This window comes from Ursus maritimus, unplaced genomic scaffold (assembly GCF_017311325.1).
Source record: "Ursus maritimus isolate PB19 unplaced genomic scaffold, ASM1731132v1 scaffold_6, whole genome shotgun sequence".
NCBI classification, from domain to species: domain Eukaryota; kingdom Metazoa; phylum Chordata; class Mammalia; order Carnivora; family Ursidae; genus Ursus; species Ursus maritimus.
The window spans coordinates 70,338,645-70,364,766 of record NW_024426774.1 but is presented as its reverse complement, the minus strand read 5'-3'; the positions used below and the strand labels follow the sequence as shown (position 1 = coordinate 70,364,766).

The window sequence follows — 26,122 nt, the reverse complement described above, 5'->3', positions numbered from 1 at the left end:
GACCTATGATATATGTGCGACTCTCCCTTTGGGGGCTTATAACAGGTTATATAGGTATTAAGAGAGCCACCACTCTCTGCCTCAGAAGCAAAGGAGTTAACATTTAGCTGAAATTTTACTAATACCATGTGATGTGCTAAAAACCCTATGAAGGACAGCAGCCATCAATTAAATATCAACTGTCATGTGGGGAAGAGCTATGGCTCCCAAAGGGAACAATGAACTTTTTGATTGCTGATGCCCCTGAGGGGATACAATTCCTCAGAAAAATGAGGTCTACCTCAGGTAAATGTGCTTATTTACACCAGCTTCTAGACTGGCTGAGGACAGTTCAGGGCCTGCAGCCAGGCATCTGAGCAAAGAGGCAAGCTCCAGAGTGCACTTTCTTGCCTACTTGGGGAATTTACGGGCTTCCTGGACAGGCCAAGCAGCCTCGGTTTCAAGGCCAGCAGCTGGGCCAGAAGGTTGGCCAAGGTTTTTTTCAGTGGCTTTGCAAGCAGTTGGGCCCTTGGGGAAAATGGCTTTGAAACACTGGGTTGTTATCTGGTCTTCCATCTCCCCTAGAGTCAAAGCCACAGAGGGGCATTTTCTTCACCGAGGCAGGGGCAGGAGCCATGGGGGAGAGACCGGGAGGCAGAACGAGGAAATGAAGCATTATTCTTAAAAGGTCATCTCTTTATTTTTTCTACTTTCAAAAGGCCCCAATGATCACTTTGTGTTTAAGCCAATCTTGCTTTTTCAAAGGAACAAGAAAGGAAAAGATGTTTTTCCAGGTCTAGTTATAAAAGCCGTAAGGCTGGAAAGATCTGGAGAAAACATCTGTCTCCTGGTTGTGCCTCCACTAGGTGTACACCGAAGCCCATGGGGAGGGGCTGCTCTGTGAATAACCTGCCAGGGGCAGCTCTATCAGCAGTCTGGGGGCCCCCCAATCTCAAGACGCCCCCCCACATCCCCATTGTCCATTTCTTCTTTTCGGTCCTCAGGGGAACTGGAAAATGGCCAAGAGACTGGGAGCGCTAGTGACTAGAGTCCTTATAATCTGAAGGAAGGCAGGTTGGGGGCTCTGAGTCCATAAAGCTGGCACTGCCAGCGTGAAAGGGCAAGGCCCAGAGGCGTCTTGCTGTCCCCCAATCCCAGCAGGACTGCCGTCTGCACATGGCCGCTGGAAGGGCTTCTTCCTAAGCACGTGGGGTTGGTCTTCTGGTCTTGTGCTGACCAAGAAAAAGAGAGTGGGTGTCCCTGGATTTCCTGTTTAAAAAGTGCTGGTGGGGGAAGTTGGGGTCTAGAGAAACCATCTCATTCTCTCCCCCATCTGTCAAAACTACAAATCTCAACCTTCCCAAGGTGAGGTAGAGGTGGGCTGGTGGGGCCAGGGAGTGCGTGTCTGGCTCTGGCAAGCTCTGCGCGCCAAAACCAGGCCCCGGGGGACCCCCATCACCCTGCAGCAAATCTCTCCTTGCTCTCACAGTGGCTCACAGCCCTGGCCACTCAGGATGACGTTTTCTAAACACTGGAAATAGTGATAAGAGGCAGGCAGGAGGAGAGGCCTGAGAGCTGGAGCCAGGCCCAGGGAGGGAAGCAGGCTCCCTCCTGTTGAGAGAGCTGGAGGCACCCAGGCCCTGCCGGAGCTCGCCCTCGCTTTGATACTGTGCCGAGGCCGGGTGCTTGGCCCGGCCAGCCGTTTACCGGTCAGAAGCCGTGCTCGCCTGAGTGGCCTGAGCACAGGTACTGCCTCCAGGCCCAGGGAACTCCTGCAGAGCTGCCCAGAAAGCGGATGGGAGAGCTAATCCAACCACCCAGTGCCTGGAAGAGCTGGGGCACGTGGCCTGATGGCGCTCGGTAAGTATCTGTAGCAAGAATGACCTGCTGTATTACTGCTCCTGTTTGAGCTGTGACCAATGCCCCAGGGATGGGATCTCAGAGGCAGAGAGGACAACCAGGCATCCCTCAAAGCAAACATGGAGGGGCTTGGTTAGGTGCAGGTGGCCTGCATGGTAAAAATAGGGTGACCTGAGCTCTTGACCTGTCTGAGTGTTTCTAGGAAAGTCATTCAAAACAAAACAAAACAAAACATAATAATAATTATACTGGGCACTACAGTGTGCGGGGGGGGGGGAGTCTCTTCTGACAGAGGCTCCAAACAGTAGTTTCAAGGCCACCTCTGGGATCCCTTGGAAACCTTAGAGATCACCAGAACAGTCCAGCCTGCTTCCCTGCAACTCAAGAACCCCCCAAAAGTGTGGGCTGTTTCGAGGGGCTGGGTCAGACCCTCTTTGAATCCCGGCCCGTTGAGCTCCCACCTCTAAAGACAATCCCACAGCCCCCACTAGGATGGCACGCTTAGAGGGAGCTCATCATCCCTCACACATTCCCCGGATAATCTTTGGTCCCTCTCTCGGCCCGGACGAACAGAATGAAACACAGCATCCGGCCACTACCCCGTCCAGCCGCGCTGCTCTCTGGGGGCAGGAACCTTGAGAGGAATTCCAGCTCCAGCCAAGGAAAACACGACTCCAGGCTGGCTAAGCCAGGTGGCTTCTCCCCCCACCTTCTGTTCCCCTGCCCCCACCCTCTGGAGCCAACGAGTTGTTTGGGTAACCCTGAGACCACCCCCCTACTGCCTGCAGCCAGCGCGGGCTTCCTTCTGCGTTTCTGTATCTTCATGGGGCTGAGGGCTCCCCCTAACCCAATAAAATCTCATTTCAACATAACGATGTCTGCAAAACCCTATTTCCAAAGAAAGTCACCCCGAGAATTTCCAGGTGGACTGAATTTCAGGGGGACACCACTGAACCCAGTACACCAATGTCGAATTCAACTGTATCCGGTCAGTACAGTCCATGACCCCTCACCCATCCGATTTTGGCTTCCACGATTCTGCGGCTGTTGTCTGTTCTTCTATTGTCTTTGTCCCTTTATTTTCATTTTGGAGGTGCCTGAGGCAGGACCTAAGGCAAAAAGAAACCGGAGAGATGAATCTTAATAACACTTTCTTTAATCCAATATATCTAAAATATTATTTCTACATGTAATCAACATAGAAAATTATTTTTTAAAAAGATTTTATATTTAAATCCTCTCTACACCCACCATGGGGCTCAAACTCACAACCCCGAGATCAAGAGTTGCATGCTCTACTGACTGAGCTGGCTAGGCGCCCCAAGAAAATTTGAGACCTTTTACATCCGTTTTTCACACTAAGTCTTCAAAATCCCGTATGTATTTGTCCCCTAGGGTAGGCTCTTCCGCAGCCACAGGAGGCTAGTGGCTACGTCACTGAACAGCACAGCTCAGGAGGAAGAGAAGGGGGTGAGGCACTGGGGACCCTCCTGGGGGGGCCAGCGGGTTCCATTTACCGATGACTTCCCCACCTTCAGGGGCTCTCCTGGTGATCTTTCACCCGTATCTCGGTGACAGCGGGAAGGAGTCACGTGGGGCAAGCTCGCAGGACTGTCCTGTCAACCTGGAAGGGGGATTTGTCCATCGTCAGGAAGACGATCACTGCCCGGTCGCTCTCTGTCTGTACATGTAATGTCACCCCGTTCCCACGGCACACTTCTTGGACAGCCAGTCCTGGGGAGCCTGGACTCAAAACCAGGGCCAGTCCTTACCGGGTATAGACTGCAAATCTCAGGCAGCACCAGGGTGAGGCCTCCGCCCCCACCCCAACCCCCCGCCCCCAGCAGGCGTCACTGTGAGGATGCAGCCAGACTGCCTGTCCCTCTGTGAGGCAGTGGGAGCCAGCTGTGTCCACGTTCTGGGGCCTGGCTCCTTTTGACACCCCCACGGGAGACCTGGCCCCTTCAGACAGGCAGCTTTCCCTTTACACCGAAACCGGTCTTGCTGGCCAGGGCCTGTTCTCTCTTTTCAGAATGACTTTGCGTCCGTCTGTTCCCTGTGTGTCAATTTTATGGTCAAATTCTCAAAGAGCAACCTTATTCCCGAAGGAATGGCCTCCCTTATTTTGTTCCTTGAAGTGCCTGCAATTCTTTTTTCTCCTGGATTCTGCTCCACAGCCTCTGTGTTTTTCTGAGAAATCCAGAAATAAAGGACCCAGACCCAGAACGGGGCCCAGACCTGTCTTATCCACCGCTTGAGCTGTGGGGCCTGCACATAGTAGGGGTGCAGCCCCCACCCAGGATGAGCAGAACAGAGGCATCCCACCCACACCGGCCTCCCTGTCCTGGGGATCCAGGGACAGCCGTGCCTGAGCCCAAGTAGCTGCATCATGGGATCTGCACTCCTGCGCTCTGGAGCAAAAAGTCACTTCTATGAAGAGGCAAAATTTGGATGGAAAATGAAGTACAGGGAATGGAGAACAAGTGTAGGGGATGAGGAATCTCTGAAGTTATTCCGAGTTACCAGCAGTGTCTGAAAGCTACAAATGACAAGGCTCTTTTGCTCTCTGGCTCACTTTCTCTCTCTCTTGCTTTCTCTGTTTCTCTCTCTCTCTCTCTCTCTCTCTCTCTCTCTCTCACACACACACACACACACACACACATCTTGAGAGCCTTCCAATTTTTTTCTGCTATGCGCGGACTTCATAAAAATTGACTCAACCTTACATAAGAATCTGAGGGGCCCAGGAGCACAGTGACTCACTGCCCTGACATTTTCAGTGGGTTACACATGCCTTCTTAGATGATTTTTTAAAGTTTTATCTTTAATGGTTGTCAAAAAAAAATTTGGCTTGATTGGGGTGGGGATCCTGCTCCAGGGTAGGAAAGAGTAGTTCCGAGGGACAGAAAGAGACAGGCGCTAAGGACAGGGCCCTCTTGGTGTCAGGCCTCAGGTGGTTCCACTGAGAATCGGCAACTCTCCTCTCAGGACTTCAGGGCATTTCAAGAAATTTAGTGTTACAGTCACCCTAGCAAGAGTCGCCCCCGGGTGTCCAGACAGGACTTTGATTTGAGGAGGCCCATGGCTTCAGTGTCACTGCTGACTAAAAAGCCTCCCTATGCAGCAGGGCAGTGGTCCCCAGCTCTGGTCACACACTAGAATCCTCTGGGGAGCTCTAAAATCCTGACGCCCAGGTCACATCCCAGACCAACTAAATCAGAACCTCTGGAGCCCACAGACCGGTATTGTTTTAGGGTTCCCAGGTGATCCCAATGTGCAGCCAATGAGGAGACCCTGCTGGTTGGAGGGTCCCGCGCCATTTTACACCAGGCAGACAATTTCAGTCGTGGATGCCTCCCTGATGCTCAGAGGGTTGTCAGCCATTCCCTCCAATTCTGAGTTCAATCAGATATGGTTCTCCAGGGAGCCTGAGAATTTCCTCCTCTCAGTCGGGTTGCAAAAAGCCCTAAAGACAGCAATTCCCTAAAGGGAAGATTGGTGGCTCCAAAGAGCTGAGGGGTAGGCCTGTCAGAGGACAGGGCAGAAGGCTCTCCTACAGGCAGCCCTGGGGAAGCTCAGATGTCCCCACACCAAGCCCCTCTCCCATCCCATCAGAGGCTGCACCAGCGCCCCTCTGCCAGCTCAGTCCGGCCCAAACCACTGATGGCTCCCTCAGCCACAGGAGAAAGTCACAGGCCTCATGCTGGCACTGAGTCATGCCCGCCCCCCCCCCCAGCTTTTCCTCCCTCTCCCTGATGCACACAGACCCTGCCCCACTGGCCTGCCTCCACCCGCCCACATGCCCTGCCCACGCCTACATCCAGACCCGAGCTCACACCCAAACATCCCCTGACCCACAACACGTACAAGGTCTTCACATCTCCCAGGGGATGCATATGTTCCTGCAAGGAAGCCCCCCTGTCATCCCACCGCTCGGTGGGTATCCGCTGACCTGCACCTTTGCAGGGGCAGAGAGCAGGTCCTTGGCCCCAGATGGGGCAACAGGACAGAAAGCACCCTGGTCACATTTATCCCCTCAGCCTCAGCCACAGAGTCCCAGAGCCTGGCATTCTGCATGCGGCCTCTTGACACGTAGCCCTGCTGTACCATCACCGCCTCACCTCCACAGGCACAATGTGCCCTCCTCACCTTCGTGTCAGACTTAGTGTCCCCTCCAAGAGCAAGAAATGTAGTTGACCAGTCTGGGTCTCTCCCTGTCCGAGTTCAGGTTCATACTGCATGTCCAAAGGCATGGCACCTCACCTTTTGGAGCCTCCTTTGCTTCCTCTGTAAAATGGGCTGATACAAGCACTAGCCACGTAGAATTGTTGCAAAAACTGCAAGAGGTGAGTCAGGTAAAGAGTGCAATGCTTAGTACCTGGCAGTGTTTCCTGAGAGAGCTTGCTATGATCACAGTGTGATTTTGTCTTCGGAAGCTCAGCTTGATTCCACATTGGACCGGAAATGCCATGAGGGCAGGGACCTTGTCTACTTCCATTCTGGGTGCCTAGCAGGTGCTGGCACCTAGGAGGGACTCTGTGAATACCAGCTAAATGAATAAGGCATGAACTATTATCATATCTGTTGTTGCTATTGTCCTCATTGTCGTGTAGTGTTCTCATTCTTGCCGTCAATATTATTGTTCTTACGGGGTTCTTTCCATACCACCATCAGCTCTGAGGGTACTGCACTCCTGTCCCTGCCCCTCCCCATAAGCCACGTGGTCTTGGCAACCCTCTGCCTTGGGGCCACTGCTCTTCTGTCTCTCACTGGGGAGCATGGACCAGAGACAGCCGCATATCCCCGCAACTCCCTGCACCCAAGTGGACAGCTTTGCAGGGAACCCCAAATGCACACAGTCAGCCCGTCGGATGAGAAGCCCACTAGGTAACTTAAAAGCCTGTCCCTAGCATCCGCTGCCAGGCAGCTTTTCCATCCAAGGACAGAACTGTCCCTGCAGTGGGAAGCCGGCCGGGAAGGGCCCCCTTTGTGCTCTGCCCAGCTGGATCTGGCTGGAAATGAAGAAGTGGGTGCCCAGGCCAGCCACACAACGAATGACCTTTTGGACCCTTTCTCTTTGTGTGGTAGATCTCGCCTACTCCTCCCCCTTTTCTCTCCATGTCTCTGGGGCAGTTTTGTCCCTCTGGGCAACCAGACAACACCTCGCTGCTCCAGGCCAGGGTTTGTGGAGAACTCAGTGGCTCCTGGGCCCGCACCCCCAGCAGTGTCTCTCCCTCCTGGGCTCCATGCTGATCTTGGGGGGAGGCTGGGCTGCCTTAGGGCATGGGGTTGAGGGGAGGTAAGGTCACAGTTGATGGCTTCTCGAGACCCTAGGAAAACCAGCTCAGGCAAGACTAAATGGCACAAAAATGGCAGAGTTAGGACCCACCCCACTTCACAGGCCTTTTTCTACAGAGGATGGAAAGGTGCGCCTGAGCCCAGACACCCGCCCTCCAGCCGTCCCTTGCGCTGCCTAAACATGACCACGCCAGACTGCTGGGAAGTCTAAGAACAGAGCCCTCATCTCCCAGCTCAGAGACCAGTCTTCAAAGACAGTAGTTAAGAACAATTAGGGAAAGAGTAGGATTTTTCTGTACTGATTTTTTTTCGAAAGATTCACAATATATTCTAAATAGCCCTAACTTCTTATGTTTGTGATAATGCTCCCTATGACTCCAGACCTTACCCAAACCATCCTTGAACTAATTCGGACTTTCTTCCGGGGCTACTCAATATACCCAGGACTGCCACCGGGTAGCCTGACTGAAGGACGTCCTCGCCCCACACTCCAGTTAGCTGTCGCGTTTGTATCCGCAATTTTCACAGGATTATAAAGCTGACCATCTTTGATGATTCTACCTTTTCTCTTTATTCAGAGGAGACTTGCAGGCAATGTTTCTTTGGGCAATGTTTCCTAAAGTCTATTCCATGAACCTCAAGTTTTGTGAGATGTTAAATGGTGTTATGTAAAAAAAAAAAAAAAAAAAAAAAAAAAAAAGTCTAATAACTTTGGGAAGTAATGGGTTTTAAAACTGAATTTTTTTTTTTAAAGATTTTATTTATTCATTCGACAGAGAGAGACAGCCAGCGAGAGAGGGAACACAAGCAGGGCGAGCAGGAGAGGAAGAAGCAGGCTCCCAGCGGAAGAGCCTGACCTGGGGCTCGATCCCAGAACGCCAGGATCACGCCCTGAGCCAGAGGCAGATGCTTAACGACTGCACCACCCAGGCGCCCCTAAAACTGAATGTGTTTTTTATTATTGCCTGATTCTGAGACTTAACTAAATACGTGAGAAGTGGAGAGAGTGTTCTCTAAACCTTCTTAACCACTCAACATTCTTCTTTTCTCAGAGGATGCCATGTGGCTGGTGTTCCGTGGCCTACACTTGGGGAAATTCTGCAATCGTTAGGCTCAACATAAAAAGCAACTGCTCTCATTGGCTCGCTACACAGGTGGTAGGATAGGAACGGAAAGTTCTGTAGAGCCAGTAGCAGCTATTAACATGTTTGGTGGCAAAGCTCTTCCTGTCATAATTCCTTCAACGCAGGCCCTACATTCACTAGGCTTGCCGAATGTTCCCTTTCGGATGAGCTCCAAGGTCCACAGCTTTTCTGGTCTTTGTGAGTCCCTCTCAGGGGTGGGTCCTGAGAACCTCAGGCCCAGAATAAGCACCATCAACAATCACCAGCCAGATAACTCAGGGGAAGTCCAAGCTTTCTGTGCGGCGAGGTGATGAAAACACGGTTGTAGACCACTTCCACACCCCTGCAATGGGGACAATGAAGACGCAAGGAGCTGGGTCTATAGAGTTGTTTAATGAAGGATAAATGCCAGAACAGTCAGGTAAATGGAGGCACGCCACCTCTTTGGAACAACACGAGTGTGCGGAACACACGGAAAGATTGTCATGCTCTGGTATTAAGTGGAAAGAGGCTGTAAATGCAGAAGAGGAAATTGTTAGTTTACAAATGGTGGCAGAGTCTTCACAGAACACCTATAGTTGGCCCAGTACCAGCCGGCCGCTTTGGGTGTGAAATGTGGAGCCCCTAGGGAACGGCCTGGATGGGCTGGAAGTGTGGAGGGGGGTCCACTGAACTGGATAATACAAAAGAAATAACAGTAATTTTAGAGTTGGGGCTGGCAGCTGGGGGAAAGAGAGGAGCTGCCAAGTGGAACATTCAGACATTCAATGCATATCTGTGTGAAGGAAGGGCGGCGAGGATTCCTCAGGGCAGGGAGTCTTGGGGGGTGTGTGCCTGTGGACACCCCAAGGGCTGGTAACAGCCCCACACTATCAACTCGACTAGGCCTGAGGGGGAATGGAGAGAACCAGCTGGGGGCTGTCTGACAAGACGGACAAGGGCTGTGACCTTCTGTGGAGGGTGCAGTCAGGCCCCAGTAACCCCACAGGGAGGGAGCAGGGGGAATGACATTGTGGGCTGAATTGTGGGTCCCCCAAACCATGTTTGAGCCCGAACGCCCAGTACCTCCGAATGTGACTATGTTGGGGGACAGGGCCTTTACAGAGGTGATTTAGAGGGAACTGAAATTTAAATACACAGAGAGACACCAGGGGCGCCCCCCCACCAGGGCCAGAGCAGGCTGGGGAAGGTGGAGAACAGACCTAGAGGGGCAGACAGACAGAGGGAACCCACATACCTGGAAGGAGCGTTGAGCCGATTTAACGTATCATAAGAATGGGCAACTGAGGATTCTGATGCCAGGTTTACAACTAGGACACAGGATGGTGGGGTGAAAACAGGCCAGCACTTGGGCCAAGTTTGGAAAAAAACAGGAAAAATAATAATGTTTGGCAGTCATATGGCTGCTTTTTCTTTTAAACTTTTTGATCTGGTCAGGTTGTTTTCAGAGTAAAAGGAGACAGTCTAGAGGAAGACTTCTCAGAAGAAACAGCTTAATCTAGCTTGGGGAATAGCTGTAGGGGAACGGGAGGGATGCCACAGGGGCAGAAGTGTGGTGGATGAAGGCAGGCAGCCCCCTGGAAATATTTCTTATGTTACGTAGGTTCTACGTTCAGCGTGGAGCCCAACATGGGGCTTGAACTCACAACCCTGAGATCAAGACCTGAGCTGAGATCAAGAACTAGACACTTAAACCGACTGAGCCACCCAGGCACCTCTCCTTGAAATATTTTAAATGCCACCAGAAGAGAAGTGTCCAGGTCTCTTGTGCACATCAGCCCCCTACTTGAGTATGACAGGTCATTCCCTCAGCCCTGGACTCCATCTCAACAGGGGACACACTCAAACACAGCTCAGAGAGGAGCGAAAACATTTAGGGGAGCTGCCCTGAATGCCCCTCAACCCCCCACTTCTGCCACAAAGTCCTGGGGAGCCGTCATTCATGGCTTTGCCCAGGGTTCTACCTGAGGTCCGTGATCACCATGGGTGGCCTCCAGACCACCAGCCGCCCACCTCAGCCCTTCCCCCTTCCATGACCAGAGCCCTCAAGCCAGTGTGCCAGGATCGCCTCCCAGCCGGCCCTCCCTGCTGGCCCTTCTCTGACTCAGCTGCAGGTCCTCTAACCCTTGGTTTTCTAGATTAGGAGGGCTGATTGTGCTCCTCATGACTCTTCATGGAGACCTCCAGTGGCCTAGATGGAGGGGCTCTGAAAACCTACCTGTCCCCCTTACACATGCGGACACATGCTCAGCTGATCCCAGAGCTCCCTTACCTTCTGGTCATTGATCAAATGGAACCAATAAGACAGGACCCACCTCGCTCACAGGGCCAACATGTGGGCTGAATGAGAATCGAGACTATGTTCAGAACCGTGGCATACAAGCACGTCTGACAAACGGGGGGATTACAATTAGATAACAAAGAACTCTGGGAGAGAACCCAGCTGGACGCTTCACTTACCGGATGACTGAGGTCATGAGAGCAGCTCTTGTCTTTTAGACACCTACCATGTGCTTGATCTGAATGCTCTCCACGTGCCAGTTCTCTCGTAACAGGCCTGACCACTCCGAGAGGGATGCTGTGCTTCTCCCCACTCTGTGGATGAGGACAGCAGGACACAGTGGTCACAAAACTAGCACACGGTCATACAAGCAGTAATGGCACAGCCGGGATTTGAACCCAGGGAGACTCTAAGGCTGTGTTAGGAGTCACTGGTCTCAGTTTCCTCCTAACTGAAGGTAGCAGGGAAGGCACTCACTGCCTCCAAGAGAACAAGCTCCATTTCCACGAGCAAGGAGAAGCCCCGGGACAATAGGACAGTGCACGTGAAGTCCGAAGGAGCTCCCTGCCTTCTCTTGGCTGAGGTCTACCTCTGTCCCCAGGCTGATGAGGTTGTCCCTGGAGAGACCAGATCATCCTGACCTCACTGGGACTCAGCTGGGCTCAGGACTCCTGCCACCCTGCCCTCCCCCAAGGATCCACTCACGGATTCAACCTGGGCCTTACAGAGCTCCACAGCAGGGATGAACTGTGAGTAAGAGCGGGAACAGTCCATGTCCAATCTCCCTAGTCCTCCCTGGGCTTGTTTGACTTGAGCACTTGACTCCCGGGATATTAAGCAGAGGCCTACTTGGGTAGGGAGCGTTAGGCAAATATGGGACGCAGGCCGGGAGTCTTCTCTAGCAGAAATGGACCCCTCCCTGACCACTGCCTGACCCCCTAGCATCTTTGAAAGGGACAAACATCTCAATGGTCCCAGCTGTCTGGCTTGGAGGTGTGGGGGAGGGGGGAATGTAGGCCTTTAATCTTTCTCTCTTGATGGAGAGAATGGACAGTCCCACATTAATAAGCTCCTCCCCCAGGCTAAGAACTGAGGTGGGAGACTCCCAGATGGAAGAGATCCACCAGGATCCCTTATTAGAAAGCCAGAGATCTCCAGCAGTCATCATGGAGTTTCTAGTCCCCAACCTGCATACATTCAGGGAGTACAGACATTCGGAGGCAAAACTAGACAGTCGGTGCTTAATAATTCACCACATTGCGTGTAAAATATCTCATTCCAATCAAGAGCATATACTGATGCAAGGCGCCCACAGTGAGGGACATTTGTTGGACAGGTACGTTCTAAGATCATTTTACATCTGCCTGAGAGAACACACCTGCCCTAATGAGAGCTATCCAGAAAAATGGCCTGAATGTTGGAGGGTCAAAGTGGTTGTTATTTGAACCCACCTTAGGGATGTGTTTGCATCTGAGGTGGTGACTGGTTATCTGAAAAGCTAAAAGAGAATGACACCACTGGGACCAAGCAACCCACCTCTGGACACTTTAACTTGGGGAAAAGAACATAATTCTAGAACCTACCCATTTTTCGGTGAAGCAAGAAGTGGTAGGGACACTTAATTGCCATTAACAGAAAACGCAACTCAAAATGGCTTAGACAACAACAGGAAACCACAAGGTAGGCTGGCCCCAGCAATGGTTAACATAGCAGCTTGAGGCCCCAGGTTCCTTCCACCTCTCTGCTCGGCTATCCTCGTCGCTGTTGCCAGCCTCTGGGAGCTAGACGCTCCCAGTGGCTGTAGGCACAATATCCGGAAGAGTAAGAGATCATCTCCTCCTAGGAGTACGAGGTGAGAAACCTTCCCCTGGAGCACGCCCAACAGACTTCCTCTTACATCTCCTTAGCCAGGATTGGGTTACATATCCATGCCTAAACCCATCACAAGCCAAAGGAACGGGACCACCACGATTGGCTGGAGCCAATCAGGACCCACCTTCTGAAGCTAAGGATGGGCCTAAGGGGGGAGGGGGGAGGGGGAGCAGGGAGCAGATGCTTGAATTAAATCAGGTGTCTTAGTGAGGAAGAAGCTACATTCCAGTGAGAAGGCCAACCCCAGGAACTGGCATATGGCAGGCACCAGCTGCATACAGTCCTTTACTTTTAAGGGGCTTGCCAAAGGGCACAGGGCTCTAAGTGGCAGAGCCCGAACTCGAAACCCACAAAGAGGCAAGCAAGAGCGCTAAAGATACACCGGGCCTTTTCAGGTATCCGCCAGGACAGCGCCCATGAGGAAGGGCCCTACTTCTCTGGGAAGGGGCGATCCTGAAAGCGAGGGCCATTGCAATAGCTTTCTGGGGCCGGGGACCCCCCACACCCCACTCTGCAAGTCCCACCTCTGCCAACATCCAGCCAGCCCAGCTCTCACACCACAGCTGTGTTTTTCCACCTCTTCTGTACAAAATAACTACAAAAAGTCTGATGGTTTTTCCTCTGTCCACGTTTGATTTATGGCTACAATCACAAGCTTTCCTTCACTCTGTCCGAATGCCAACAGATATCTTTTGCAAGTCAGCAGTGCTGCCATCCCAGCTCCTCTCTCAAATCCGCACATTCCGAGATACGAGGCCCTGCCCACCACTCCCCGAGTGCCCCCCACCCCCACGCCCGCCCACAACTGGCTGGGTCTGGGCTGCCTGGGACGCATCAGAGCTGGGTGAGAAGCTGAATGAGCTCTTTCAACAGGGACTCTGAAAGATAGGGGAGGCTACTCTCTCTACCCAGCATCCCCGTGGGATGGCTCAGGAAGCCCTGTCTGCAGCCAAGGAGTGGGGGGACTACCTCCCCAATGAGATCTTTACCAAATGCTTCACAGGGTTCCCATCTTTAACAACAGACAAACCTCTGGGCCATGACTGATACGTACCCAGCTTCACTTCTGCCCCTTTTTGCTGCCCCTTCGTAAAATAACCACTCTGGAGTCAGGGTGTCTGGGTTTGAATCCTGACTCTACTTCTTGAACAAGTTACTTGCCTCTCTGTGTCCTGGGTTCCTTCTGTAAAATGGGGCTCACTAGCCCCCACCCTACAGAGCTATTCTGGGATTGAATAGGATTAGATTTAAATCCTTGGTTGAGTGTCTGACATATAGTTAAGTGTTCTCTACCTGTCAGTCTTTATTATCACTATTATTTGCATTTCTTTTCTAATCTAGAGTAACTGTTACCTCTGCTGCGGGGGCAGAACCCAGGTTGTCCCCACAGGGCATCACAGTGATTCTCACAGCCACCGGGAGGACAACGCCCCTGTCTTGCAAATGAGCAAACCCAGGCCCAAGTTGCTAGGAACTTGTCCAAGCTCTCCGTAGCCAGGAAGTGAGAAAACAGAGATTACAGCCCAGAGCTGCCACTTTTCCACGACACCAACTGCCTTGCAACTCCATTTTATCTGAGTAATATACATATATATTTGGGGGGGGTGAATTTGGAGAAACTGGAGAAATCTGAGATGTGGGAAAAGAACATCATTCACTTAGGATACAATGCCACAGTTCCAGAGGTCACCAGGCATCCTGGACCTCCTCTAAGAAGGCAGGCAATGCAGAACCCTCTAGACCTTCCCCATCTGTCACCTGAGTCTCCATAATGAGCCTAGACAACTTGGTAAAAAGAAAATGGCCTCCAGGGCCTTCATGGAAGCAGTCTGCCAGACAAACAAAACAATAATAAAACAAGCAAAAGGAAGGGAGGGAGGGAAGGAAGGAAGGAAAGAAGGAATGAAGAAGTCAGACGGGCATGTTAGGGCTGGGGGGAGGTATGGGTGTGGCCGTTGGCCCTGGGGAGGGAAACAGTTCTCTCTGTCCATTCCCACAGCCCTCCTGGGCCAATTCAAGGATGTCCTTTGGGCCACTGTGTTAGTGGGTTGACATCACTCTGTCTCTTTAAAAGACCTAGTGCCGGGCGCCTGGGTAGTTCAGTTGGTTGAGTGTCTGCCTTTGGCTTGGGTTTTGATCCCAGGGTCCTGGGATCGAGTCCCGCATTAGGCTCCTAGCTAAGTGGGGAGCCTGCTTATCCCTCTGCCTGCTTCTCCCTCTACCTGCTTGTGTTCTCTCTCTCTCTGTCAAATGAATAAATAAAATTGTAAATAAATAAATAAATAAAAGACCTAGTGCCCTAAGGCCTGGCCCCTTGCAGGCCAAGTCAGAGCAGTGCTGAGCTGGGGGCTCAGCCCAAAGAGGAAAGGCCCATGGATAGCTCCCCCTTCAAACAGATGTTTCTCTGTATGTGCCCTCACCTGGCTTGTCGCAAGTAGCCCTAGACAGCTCTTTCTCCCACCCCCTTCTTCCCTCAGCCCCACCTGCTCCATTTGGACAAGGTGAGCCCGCACCTGTTCCAGGAAGGCCCACCCCCTGGGGTCCCCACTGCTTCTGTGCTGGCCTCTGCTCACCTGAGATGCGGGTGTGGCCTTAGGGGGAAAGGGCTCTTGGGTGCAAGGCTCTGGGGCCTAACTACCTAAGGAAAAGGTCATTTGGTGTTGCTGCCTAAGTCTGGGGTCAAAGCTCCAGCCAGCAACACAGTATGCTATTACTTCCCTTTACCTTTTTCTGTGAGGGGCTGGAAGGTTGGGAACGATTTGGGTACTTCCGGGTCATCTGATCTAACACCCATCTTACGGCCATCTCCATCTCGCCACGTCATCTAGAGTGGGTCTTGGTAGCTATACTGCAAAAAGAAAAAAAAGAAAGAGAAAAGGGAGGGTCGGCTGTGTCCTTCATTCTCTGAGATAAAAAGGTTGTATCTTTGGCCCTTGGGAGTTTGCAGCTAAAAAGCCCAAGCATGTCCCGACACGTGGCCCCCAACCCCAACAGCACTTAACTCAGTAGGGAGACAAGGCCAAGAGAACTGGAGGCTGGAGGACAGAGGATGGGGCAGGGGAGGGGGGAGCTGCTGTAGTGGAGAGGTGGAGAGGGAGAGTGTGTCTTGTGCCCTGTGGAGCTAACATGCACCTGGACTTAGATCAGACCCTTTCCTGTCCTAGAACACCAGCTCTCACGGCAACAAGGCCACTCTGACAAACCTCCTAGGTGTCACCCAGAAGACCAGAGCATGACTTTAGACCTTTGGTCTTTGGGATGAGGATGTGACAGCCAAGGTCAAGGTCCAGTGGGCCAGTGGGAATGGGTCCCAGGAAGGAGGTTGTGGCTGGGGACACAGAACTGGAAGCAGAGGCTAGCCCTGCAGTAATGGGGCCTGCGTGGAGGGGCGTGGGGGTGGACAGGGCTCTGGAGAGAGGAGGGGAGTTCTCAGGGAACACAGTGTTCTCAGGAAACCGCAGTTCCTGTTATAAAAACTGGCTCCTTGCCTCCGAGAAACTTCCTTATTCTGAGCTGCATGGCCTCGGTGCTGGCACCTTCCCTGTGCAGAGCATGAGGGGGGCCTCGCCTCTGTGAAGATCTGCCGCTGGCACGGTGGCATGGTGCCGCAGGACGCCCACCCTGACTCCCCTGTGGGGGCAGAGGCCATGTTCTCCTTGTGGAGGTGAGGGACAGAGGCCAAGTCCGGGGTGCCAACTCAGAGGGGTTGGCTTGCTTTTCAAGTGGCACAGTCCCCAAACTGGGATTGCAGGGACCTGTCTTCTTGACCCACCTGAGTCACTCACTACCTGGATGTGTGTGTGGGGGGGAGGGTGTACTTCTTGGGACCTCAGTTTCCTTGCATGTAAACAAGAATACTGGATCTCAGGGCCCCTTTCAACTTCAAGTTTCTAGAATTCCACTTGGGAACCAGTTGGCGCCACATTAATACTTGATGTGTACTCCTACACTGGTTCGTATTTGGATGTCCTACGAGCTCCCATGGTAAGAAAGGGCAGCCTTTTTCCGTCAGCAAGTCAGACCTTCCTGAGGAAAGGCCAGTGTCTTCCTAATGGGAGCTAAATCTCCTTCTGTCTCTGAATTAAATTCAACTCAGTAAACATCTTCTGGGCCATGCCATGTGCTTGGCTCTGTGCTGAGCATGACCGAGCTCAAGGAACTTCCCTCCAGGAATTCTTAGTCTAGTAGGGGAGACAGACAACAAAACCTCACTGAGATAAGGCTAAGAGAGCAGGTCAGGGAAGAAAACATTTTCCTGGGTCAAGGAGGTCAAGGAGAGTTTCACAGAGGGGATGGCTCTACACTGGGTTTTGAAGGATGAAGAGGAGTTGAAGAGGCAAACCGAAAGACACACACACAAAAAAAACAAAAAACGTTCAGGCAGAGGGGACAGAATAGGCAACGGTACAGAGGTATGGTACAGGGAAACCTGCAGGGTTTGAAATGGAATGAATATAAAGTGAAGAGGGACACCAGGCATGAGGCTGAGGCCAAGTGCGGGCAAAGCATGAAGGCCTAGGGGGCAGCCTAAGGAGCTCGTGCTTGATCCCAAGAGCTGTAGGGAGCTACTGAAGGGTGTTAGGCAGGAGAATGTGATAAGATCATTTGCTTCTCAGAAAAAAACCCTGCAGTGTGGAGGACAGATCAGGGGAAGGCATCGACGGGGAGAGACTGGGGGCAGGGAGAGCTACTGGGAGGTATTGCAATGACCCAAGTAAGAAGCAAGGAGGCCTGGACGACAGTATGATGGTAGGAATGGAGAGGAAGGTGTGGAATCAACAGCCATCCAGGAGAGAGAGGCAGCAGGAGTGGAAACCACCAGAAGTGGTATCCTGGCCCCCCTCCCTGGCCTCTTGAGCCAAGCCTGTTGTGTGCCTAGAATAGCATTCCAGAAGACCCCCTGAGGCCTCTCTGAAGGCAGCACCTCCCTGAGTTTGAGGGGCTCCTGCCCTTCCTCTCTGAGCGTCCCCCATTCCAGTATGGTAGGTGAATTTCTTTCTTCTTTGGAACTTACACCGTGTTCAGATTGTCTCTGACATCGTGGGCCACAAGGGCCCAACTAGGAGTCTGTCAGGAGCAGCCCAGAACCCACCCTCCCCTGGCCTGGCTCAGAGTGTTTCAGTAACTTATTCAAAACACAAAAATCCAAAGCAGGGCTGTCTCCAGGACATGGCCTCTGTCCACTGAGGCTTACTTTTATGTGCTTATATGCCAAATGGGGCCTGCATTTGCTGTCAGTGTCCCCTGGCCCCCCACTCCCAGCTCCTCCCTCCCTCTCACACCCCGACCCCCACCCTTGGACCCATGCCCTGTCCACCCCTCGGATCCCCGCGACCCCTCTACCCGGCTGGCCTCTCCCCTCCTGTGCCAGGAGCCCTCACAGCACCTGCCCCTGCTGGGAGTTAAGGACTTGTCAGCTACAAGGGAAAAGCTCCAGGAGACCAGTTCCTACTGGGGCTGGAGCACAGGCCCGAGAGAGCTGGACAGTCAGGCTGGGAATCCAGCTGCCCCCTCCTGCCCAAGTACCACCACCTGTCCGTGCCTGTCTTCCCATCCAGGGACTGGGGGTGGTAACGGCAGGGCTGTGGTGAGGCCTTCCAGCTGCAGAGTCCCCAGAGCAGAGGCCTGCACTAGATGACAGTGAGTAGCTATCATTATCATTGGGTGCATTAGGGCTTCTTTATGAAGCCTGGGCAGGCAGTCCCGCCCTTGGGCCCACTAGGGGGTCTGTGCAGGGGGTGAAGACCATCCCCCTTCCCTGCAGAGGCAAAGCCAGCCTCCCCTACTCACGGCCCAGGGTGCGTCTAACAGTGACTGGACGAGATAAGGTAGGCGACAGTTTTGCGGGCATAGGCACCACTCTGAGGAAGAGTCAAATAGTTCTTTGCTGTAAACGTACAGTTTCAGGGGCAGGGGTGGGGTTGCCAACGCCTGGCCCTTGTGTCTGGTCTGCTGCCCAATCCCTGGAGCCTGGTCTCTGTTCCCCAAGCCAACCCCTCTCTTGCCCCAACCCTACCTTCGCCACCATCACACACGCAGCCCCTCAGGGCAGAGGGGCGGGGGCACCCCTGGTCTGAGGCTGAGGAGACCAGCCTTCTGCTCCGGCCACCATGTTCTCCATTATTTCCCCTCTGCTGTCTCTGTTCGCTGCAAGTTCAGTCTCCTGCCATATAGGATTTCTACCACCAATATCCTAACTTTGTTCTCCTGCTTCCCACCCCAGGACACAGTACTGAGCCCCTTCCATCAGCTTCGCTCCAGGAGGTGCTGTGCCCTATTCCTCTTTCCCAGTTCCCAGGGCCCCTGTCCATCCCCACCCTGCCCACCCTTCCTCGGCACAGGGGTCGGCTACCTTTCCTTTATTCCTCACTCCTCGGAAGCTGGCCCTGCAGGAGAATACCTGCTCCCAGAGTATTGGCCCTGGGTGACCATGCCTAGGGGAAGGAGAGGTCCAGTCTTTAGACTACTCCTGGGGTCTTGACATCAAGCAAAGAAGCTGTAGTAGGCCCTGGTTTTTAAATTATCTATAATTAATGTTGTTCATATGATTTAGCACTTTTTCATCAAAGAGCTCATCTATTCCTTGCAACAACCTGGCAGTTAGAGATAGGCCAGGCTGAAGGCTTTTCTTGTGAGTGCCCCGCTTGGGAGTCAAATGAAGTCCCAGACTTCTCTGCCCACCTAGGTTTCCTGTTGCCAACGTTAATTAACTGCTATGAACGATGGGAAACAGGATGGAACGTCCCCCATTTCAGACAAGAGATGCCCCGAAGGCATTGCCTGTGGCTGTCTCAGAGGTAAGGGCCACACCTCCTCCAGACTGGAACAGCTCCCAGCAAGGCCCTGTCTTCCCTTCTCCAGATGCTTCATGCTGCTCCCCACAGAATTACACGACTGCCCCTCAGCCACTGCTTCTTCTGGCTGACTGACGGGTGGAGCCGCCTAGGACTCAGTTCCCCCTCTGTCTCTTTCTCTCAAATAAGGTCCTTTATTTGGTTCTAGGGGTGACTGGGGCCCATAGCCTGGAGGAGTCACGGAGGGACAGATAGCATAGCCACAAATCGGGCCAGATCCCCTCTCTGAACAGGCACCTCCTCGTGCCCAGAGATGCGCATGGCTGTAGCAGGCTCACACGGTGCCGGGTGCCCGGCCTGTAGCGAAGCACAAGACGAGAGGGGCCTCTGCCCTGTCTCCTCTCCTCATCTGGTCAGCAACCACCAGACTTTTCATCTCTCCTTGACCCCAGCCCAGCCTCTTCTTTTGTTCCTCTTCCCCATGAGTCCTAAAGCTTGGAGACACCAGGGTCAGAAGGAGTTATGAGTACAAGACCCGTACGGCCAGCAGATGGGGTCTCCTTCTAAATCTCCTCTTTCAGGCTGCTCCCTCTGATCTCCTCCTCCTCATGTCTAGATCAGTAGGTCTGAAAGATAGGCTGTCCTTCAAAGCTAACCTCGGATCTCAACTCCTCCAGGAAGACTGCCCTGATTCCTGCCATGGTGCTCCACCCCCCTCAGAATTCCGGGGCAAATAGAATCTGTACCAGAAACCTGCTGCAAGCCATGCCCTCTGGTTGTGTGTGGAAGTCACTGGAGCTGTTCTTGAATGCTCTGGCTCTCTCTCCTTCCGGACACTTGGAAAGGGTGTACCTCCCCAGCCACCTGAATCCGGGTGGAGTTGTGTGACGTGCCGTGTGAGTGGAAATGACAGGTGTCACTTCCAGCAAGACAGTTTTAGAGGTGGTATGTGTTTGTCCATGACAACTGTCAAAGTGCCCAATTATGGCTGCCCCAGTCCCTGACCAACAGCAGACCAAGCCCTTACAAACCCGCGATGACGTTATTGTGAGCAAAAAATAAATTGTGTTGTTTACTTGTTGTTTTAAACCACTGAGAGTTTTAGAGCTGTTCACTACTGTAGCATAATCTAGCCCATCTTCATTGGTACATTGGCTGAACAACCACTTGACCAACTCGAAATACAGAGTAAGTGCATGGTTCCTTATAGTTTTCATTCAGATTATAAAAACTTTTGATCCTTAAATCTGCTCGTGGCTGTGCTCACCAAAGCTACTGGCTAGGCTGTGGGTCCTCAAGGAATATAGGGGACCTTCTCCAGAGTCACTGTAGGCCATGGGGTTCATGCCAGGCTGGACTTGAACTCCTGGTTCCGAAATCCTTTCATTATATAGACATCAGGCCAGAGCAAGCTCATCCCTCTTGGTCAAGTGGGCAAGCACATTACTTCTGTCTCCTTTTATCTTACAATGACGTCGATGTCAGAGATACTTAGTGCTTCCACGCTGCTGGCCTCAGTCCCAGGACTATCTGGTATACCTGATTTGTTTCAGTAACTTAAACCCTCAGAGGGAAGGGCTCAAGAGCAGATCTTCAGTCTCCTAAAAGGGCCACAGGCTTAGGATGCACAGTTAGCCACTGCTGCCCTGCCGACCACAGCCACCACCACTTCATCAAGCAACTGCCAAGCTCCTTATCTCTCTGGCCACGGGAGAAGGTGACACAGCTCAGCTGCATGTGCCCACAGGGCTGGACCCCGGCCCAGATGGATCAAAATACCCAGCCACACCTTCTCCCAGAACCACGGGTGACGACTGGCCTCACACTTGGGTATCTGGCTGTCCAGAACTGGGCGAGCCTGGTCTAGAATACAGCAACATCTTTTCTAAATGGAAGCATGCCCCCCGAATGGCAGCCTTTCCCTGCACCTCCACCCCAGGATAAGAACGTAAAGCCCTCCTTCCCGAGGCACTCTATGTGGGACTCTTGGCTCCTGCCTAAACAGCCAGCCTGTGGCATGTCCCCATCACCCTTGAACATCACAGGCCCACAGTGAACGTAGGAGAGACTCTGATGGCAGGGAAGGAATCTGACCCCCTGGAGCCCGGCTCTGAGGCACAGCTGAAGAGACTCAGGCTGCCAGCAAGGACGAGGGCAGCTTCTCCCCAAGTCTCCACAGCTGTGAGCCGGGGGCCAGGTGAGGAGGAAGGTGAGGTAGGGCAGAGGGGAAGGGGAGCTGGCAGAGGCCAGCAATGCTACCGTGCCCAAGATGGGGGTAGGATGTGGCCCCAACAGTTCAGGACCCTCTCTGGCCCTTTCTTTCAGCTGGAAATTTCTGTGGCTCTACCCTCCCCCACCAAGATACTCCTCCCCACCCCACCCCACCCCCAACACACCAACTTCACTTTGCACAACCAGCAGATTCCTGAAAGGATGCCAGGAAATTGGGTTTTTGGGAAATCATACCCTGTCCTGAATGCCTAGTGGGGAATGCTGTGTTGAAATACATCTTCTGTAAATCCTTTCATAAAGTAACACCCCTGCCGCCGCCCCCACAGCACAGGTCAGGAGAGTGTCCCTAGGGTGCTCTTCTACTTCCTAAATTAATGAGCTGCTCCCCGCCAGGCTCACCTGGGATGGAGGTTCAGGCCAGGCTGGGGGGATCCTCCAACTCAGAGAACAGAAAGGACAAATAATGAGCCGTTTGCCCTTTGCCGGCAGGACCTTAGGCCCCGCAGCGCTGTGAGTCACAGGCGATGAGTCACTGCGCATTGTTTGTGCTGACGATCCTGGGAGGAAACAGTCAGACTGCAGAAGTTGACTTTTCTCCTCTCACTCTGGGTCTGTGAGGTTCCGTGTGTGCGTGCCTGTGTGGACGTAGGCTCGACCCCCCTGAGTGCATGTACAGCAGCACGTACCTGGAAAACTGCGATTTCCCAACACATTTGGGGTCAGAATGCCCTTCGATCACAAGCTCGTGTCTTAAAGCTAGCAGGGCCCTGGGCTCTTCAGGCATCAGCCTCTGGAACCACCTTTTAGTAGTACAGGGAGCTCTCAGCACTGCACCCACCCTCTTTCTGGGAACTGCCCTCTGCCCAGTGCGTGTCAACCTTGTCCATACAGTTGTCCCCTGCTCCTGCCCCCCAATGCAATTCACAAAGCCGGGAGTGGGCACAGGACTCGGGAAATGAGCATGGAGACTAAGATCCCAGCTTCGGTCCCACGGTCTCCCTTCGCAGAAGCCTAGCTGGGGCCTGGAGGCTGGAAAGCAGAGAAAGCGGCTGCTGGAGAGTAGGAAGCAGAGGCCAGAGGAGCCAAGAGGGGGAGGCTTTCTGAGACCCACAGGCTTTCAGTGCCTCTGCCCCACACGTGCTGCTTCCCCAGTCCAATGCCTGGTGCCTACCCACACCGTGTCTTCACCCTACAAGCGCAGCTCAGAATCACCTCCTCAGCGAGGCCTTTCCCAAGTCCCCCAAGCAGGGCACCCCCTTCCTTCTCAGGGACACCCCTTCTCTTCCTACCAGTTGTTTTGTCCTCCCTACCCCAACTGCACTCCTTAAGGGCAAGAACTGTGGCTCACTTATCTCTGTACACCCCGCTCACTTGCATTGCACATAGTAGGAGCTCCACAAATACTCTGGGGCCGACGTCCCAAGGTCAGAGTTGACCTTGACTCTCTCAGTTCCCACGAGTGAGTGAAAAGAGTGGGGTTTAACCGTGGTGCCTTCTGCCCCCAGAAAGCCTGAGTTCTCCTTGGCTTACAGGGTTGGGAGCTGCCGGTCTCCTTCAGATGCTTCCCCCCGCCCTACCCTGGGGAAACCGAGGCAGGAAGGCATCTGTTTCCTGATCCCAGGAGCATTCTGAAGAACATGAACCCTGTAAGCTGATGAGCTTGTTTCTGAATTGGTCCTGTGGCTTTTGGCTGTCAGTAACTAACGCCTGAAGCTAGCCTCAGGGGACTTCGTTTAAGGAATCAATGGTGTCCGTTTTTACTTTTTTTTTTTTTTTTTTTTTTTTGAGAGAGAGTGCAGAGGGTCAGAGGGAGAGAGAAGCTTAAGCAGATTCTACGCCCAGCTTAGAGCCCAACACCGGGCTTGATCTCATGACCCTGAGATCATGACCTGAGCCAAAATCAAGAGTCTGACGCTTAACCAACTGAGCCACCCCAGCGCCCCAGGAATCAATGGTGTCTTAAACCAGGGATGAGGGTCTTAGAAATCTCTCCCAACATTTTCTACACACATATGGGTACCTAATTTTTACAAATACGATCCACTCTTTTGTAACCTGTTATTTTCATTCAACAATATACTGCAAACATTTTTTCATGCTAATAAACCTAGATTTAAACTTCATCCGTCGTTGGTAGTTTTTCCCATCCGAAGGATGCGTCAGCATTAGAAGCCTGTTGGACATTGGCTTATCTGCCATTTTGACACTGAAAACAACACTATGAATGAATACTGTTGTACATGCATCCTGACTGATAATCTCCACCAGGGAAGTTATTTACAACAGCATTGCCGCACTAAAGGGTAGGCATTTTCTCTTGCATAACACCCAGCTGCTCTCCAGGAAAATGTACCAATGAAACTCCCCCCTCTCCAGCAGTCTGTAAGAGCGATATTCCCTCACACCTTACCACTTCCATGACTCTACAAATGGTTTTCAGTCAATCAGTCAGAAGAAATCAATTTTTCCCTTCCCTGCTTAAAATATGGCCTCACAGCAATCAATCATAAGAAATAAATTCTTCCTGGGGTGCCTGGGTAGCTCAGTCAGTTGGGTGTCTGACTCTTGATTTCAGCTCAGGTCATGACCTCAGGGTCATGAGATTAAGCCCCATGTTGGCCTCTGCGTTCAGCGGGGACTCTGCTTTAGATTCTCTCTCTCCCTCTCCCTCTGCCCCTCCCTCTGCTCACGCACACAGACACACACACTCTAAAATACATAACATCTTTTTTTAAAAAAAGAAAGAAATTCTTCCCTTTCCTGCTTAAAATATAGCTTCACAGGAGAAGATCCAAACTCACTAGAGAGGGCCTGACACCTATCCAACAGCTTCTACCACGTGCCAGTCATGAGACAGGATCATTCTCCTTTAATCCCACAAAGTAGGTACTACTGTTCCCATTTGATAAATGAGCAAGTGAAAGTTCAGAGAAGTTGGGTGACTTGCCTAAGATCATGCCAGGAAGTGGCCAGAGTTGGGCTCTGACCCTAGGTTTGAGGACAAGGCCCATGACCTCCCTCCTCATGGCTCCTGAAGACACAGAACAACATGGGCCTGACCCAGACCTTCCAGCCTCATCCCATCCTTGCCCTGGTCAAGCCCCCATGCTTTAGCCACACCAGTCCCCTCCAAAGGGTGTACACCCTATGTTAGCATGGACACTACAAGATGATGGAATCAGGGATGATTTTTTATGTTTATCTGTACTTTCTACTGCAGCAATATTTTACTCATTTAATAAAGAAACAAGTTTTCTAAAATTAAAACAAAGTTCATTGTCAAGATTCTCTTGAAGTAACGAGTCCCCTCTAATGTCCCCAAACGCACACACGCACACACACGCAAGCACACATGCTCACACATTTGCACACTGACAACTTGGGGTTGGTGGGCCATGGGCTATTGGTGGGAGGGAGCACAGCATCTCCAAAGCATTCTGTGACCTTCCAAGGGGAGGCTGGGGCCATGCTCACCCACAGTCAAGTCTCCCACAAGAGGACACTGGCCTTTGAGGACATCCCAGAGCTACTGCTGGCCTTTCTCTCCCCTAGAGACCTGACCTCCCCCGACTCAGGCCAGCTGTCTCTGGCACAGACCCTCAACCAGCCAAGCCCTGGGGAAACAGCTGGACCCAAATGACTCTAGCGGCTGCAGCAATGGCCAGGCCTTCCAAAATAAGCAAAGGGAAGCTGGGGAAGCCAAGACTGCCAGCATCAACGAGGGAGTCAGTTGAGGGCAGCAAGTGGGGGACAGGGCCTGGGAACATGTTGCTCAGGGGGAGCCAGGAAAAAGAGCCACAGGGGCTGGTCTAAGAAAAGAGTAGAAACAGGGAGTTCCCCCACTATACCCACATCCACACATGTATACCAGGACACACTCTTTCTGGGACTCGTGCAATATAGTTAAGGCTTATAGAGGAAATGGTGGGTGGGTGGGTGGATGGATGGAGGGATGGATGGATGGCTGGACCAGTGGACAGACAGATAGATGGAGGGATGGATGGAGGGAGGGATGGATGGATGGACGGACAGATGGATAGATGGAGGGATGGGTGGATGGATGGCTAAACAAAGCAATGAATGCATATAATGATGGATAATGAGTGAATATGTCTGGCTCCTTTGGAGGTCAATAATACCAAAGCAAATCAGGATCATAAAGATGTTCATACTCATCTAGTCCTTAATCCAACTGTTGAGAATTTGCTCTAAGAAAATAATTCAGAGGAAGAGAATTGCTCTAACCCCAAAAGGCTGCAGCAGCATTGCTTCTAAAACAGCAAGCCAGAATGGCCTAAGTGAGTGATGACCCGAAGCTGAGGAGTAAATTAATGGTAATATGTTATATTATGCAGCTATTCAAATGATAACCAGAACGACAGTGTAAAGAAAGGTAACCATATTCCTGAAATAGTATTAAGTAAGAGAAGAATTTAAAATATATAGATTCACAGAGCCATATTAGAAGTCAGGAGGAGGGTACCTGGGTGGCTCAGTCAGTTAAGTGGCCAACTCTTGATTTCGGCTCAGGTCATGATCTCAGGGTCCTGGGATCGAGCCCTGTGTTGGGCTCTGCACTCAGCTGGGAGTCTGCTTGGGGATTCTCTCCCTCTCCCTCTGCCCCTACCCCACTCTCTCTCTCTCTCTCAAATAAATAAATAAATCTTTTAAAAAAGAGTCAG

The 26,122-nt window shown here is 52.2% G+C and overlaps 1 protein-coding gene and 1 long non-coding RNA gene across 4 annotated transcripts in view; both read right to left on the bottom strand.

The window, feature by feature from the left end:
• Positions 1–451: 451 nt before the first annotated feature.
• Positions 452–26,122, bottom strand: part of MCFD2 (multiple coagulation factor deficiency 2, ER cargo receptor complex subunit) — a 53,446-nt gene continuing 27,775 nt past the window's right edge. For 2 of the 3 annotated variants that reach the window (XM_040623507.1, XM_040623508.1), the window contains exons 2-5: positions 15,139–15,262; positions 10,769–10,856; positions 2,853–2,948; positions 452–1,211 (exon numbers count right to left, since the gene is read on the bottom strand). In XM_040623507.1, coding sequence (XP_040479441.1) covers positions 980–1,211; positions 2,853–2,948; positions 10,769–10,856; positions 15,139–15,238 — 516 coding nt within the window. In that variant the 5' untranslated portion in view covers positions 15,239–15,262 and the 3' untranslated portion in view covers positions 452–979. Of the gene's footprint in view, positions 1,212–2,852; positions 2,949–10,768; positions 10,857–15,138; positions 15,263–21,839; positions 23,203–26,122 lie in introns of those variants that run through there. The other variant, XM_040623506.1, reaches the window with a different exon arrangement.
• On the bottom strand, positions 8,638–10,715 carry LOC121101046. Its single transcript, XR_005832994.1, has 2 exons — positions 9,499–10,715; positions 8,638–8,772 (listed from the first exon to the last, which is right to left on the bottom strand). It is a non-coding gene; the product is annotated as an uncharacterized LOC121101046 (long non-coding RNA).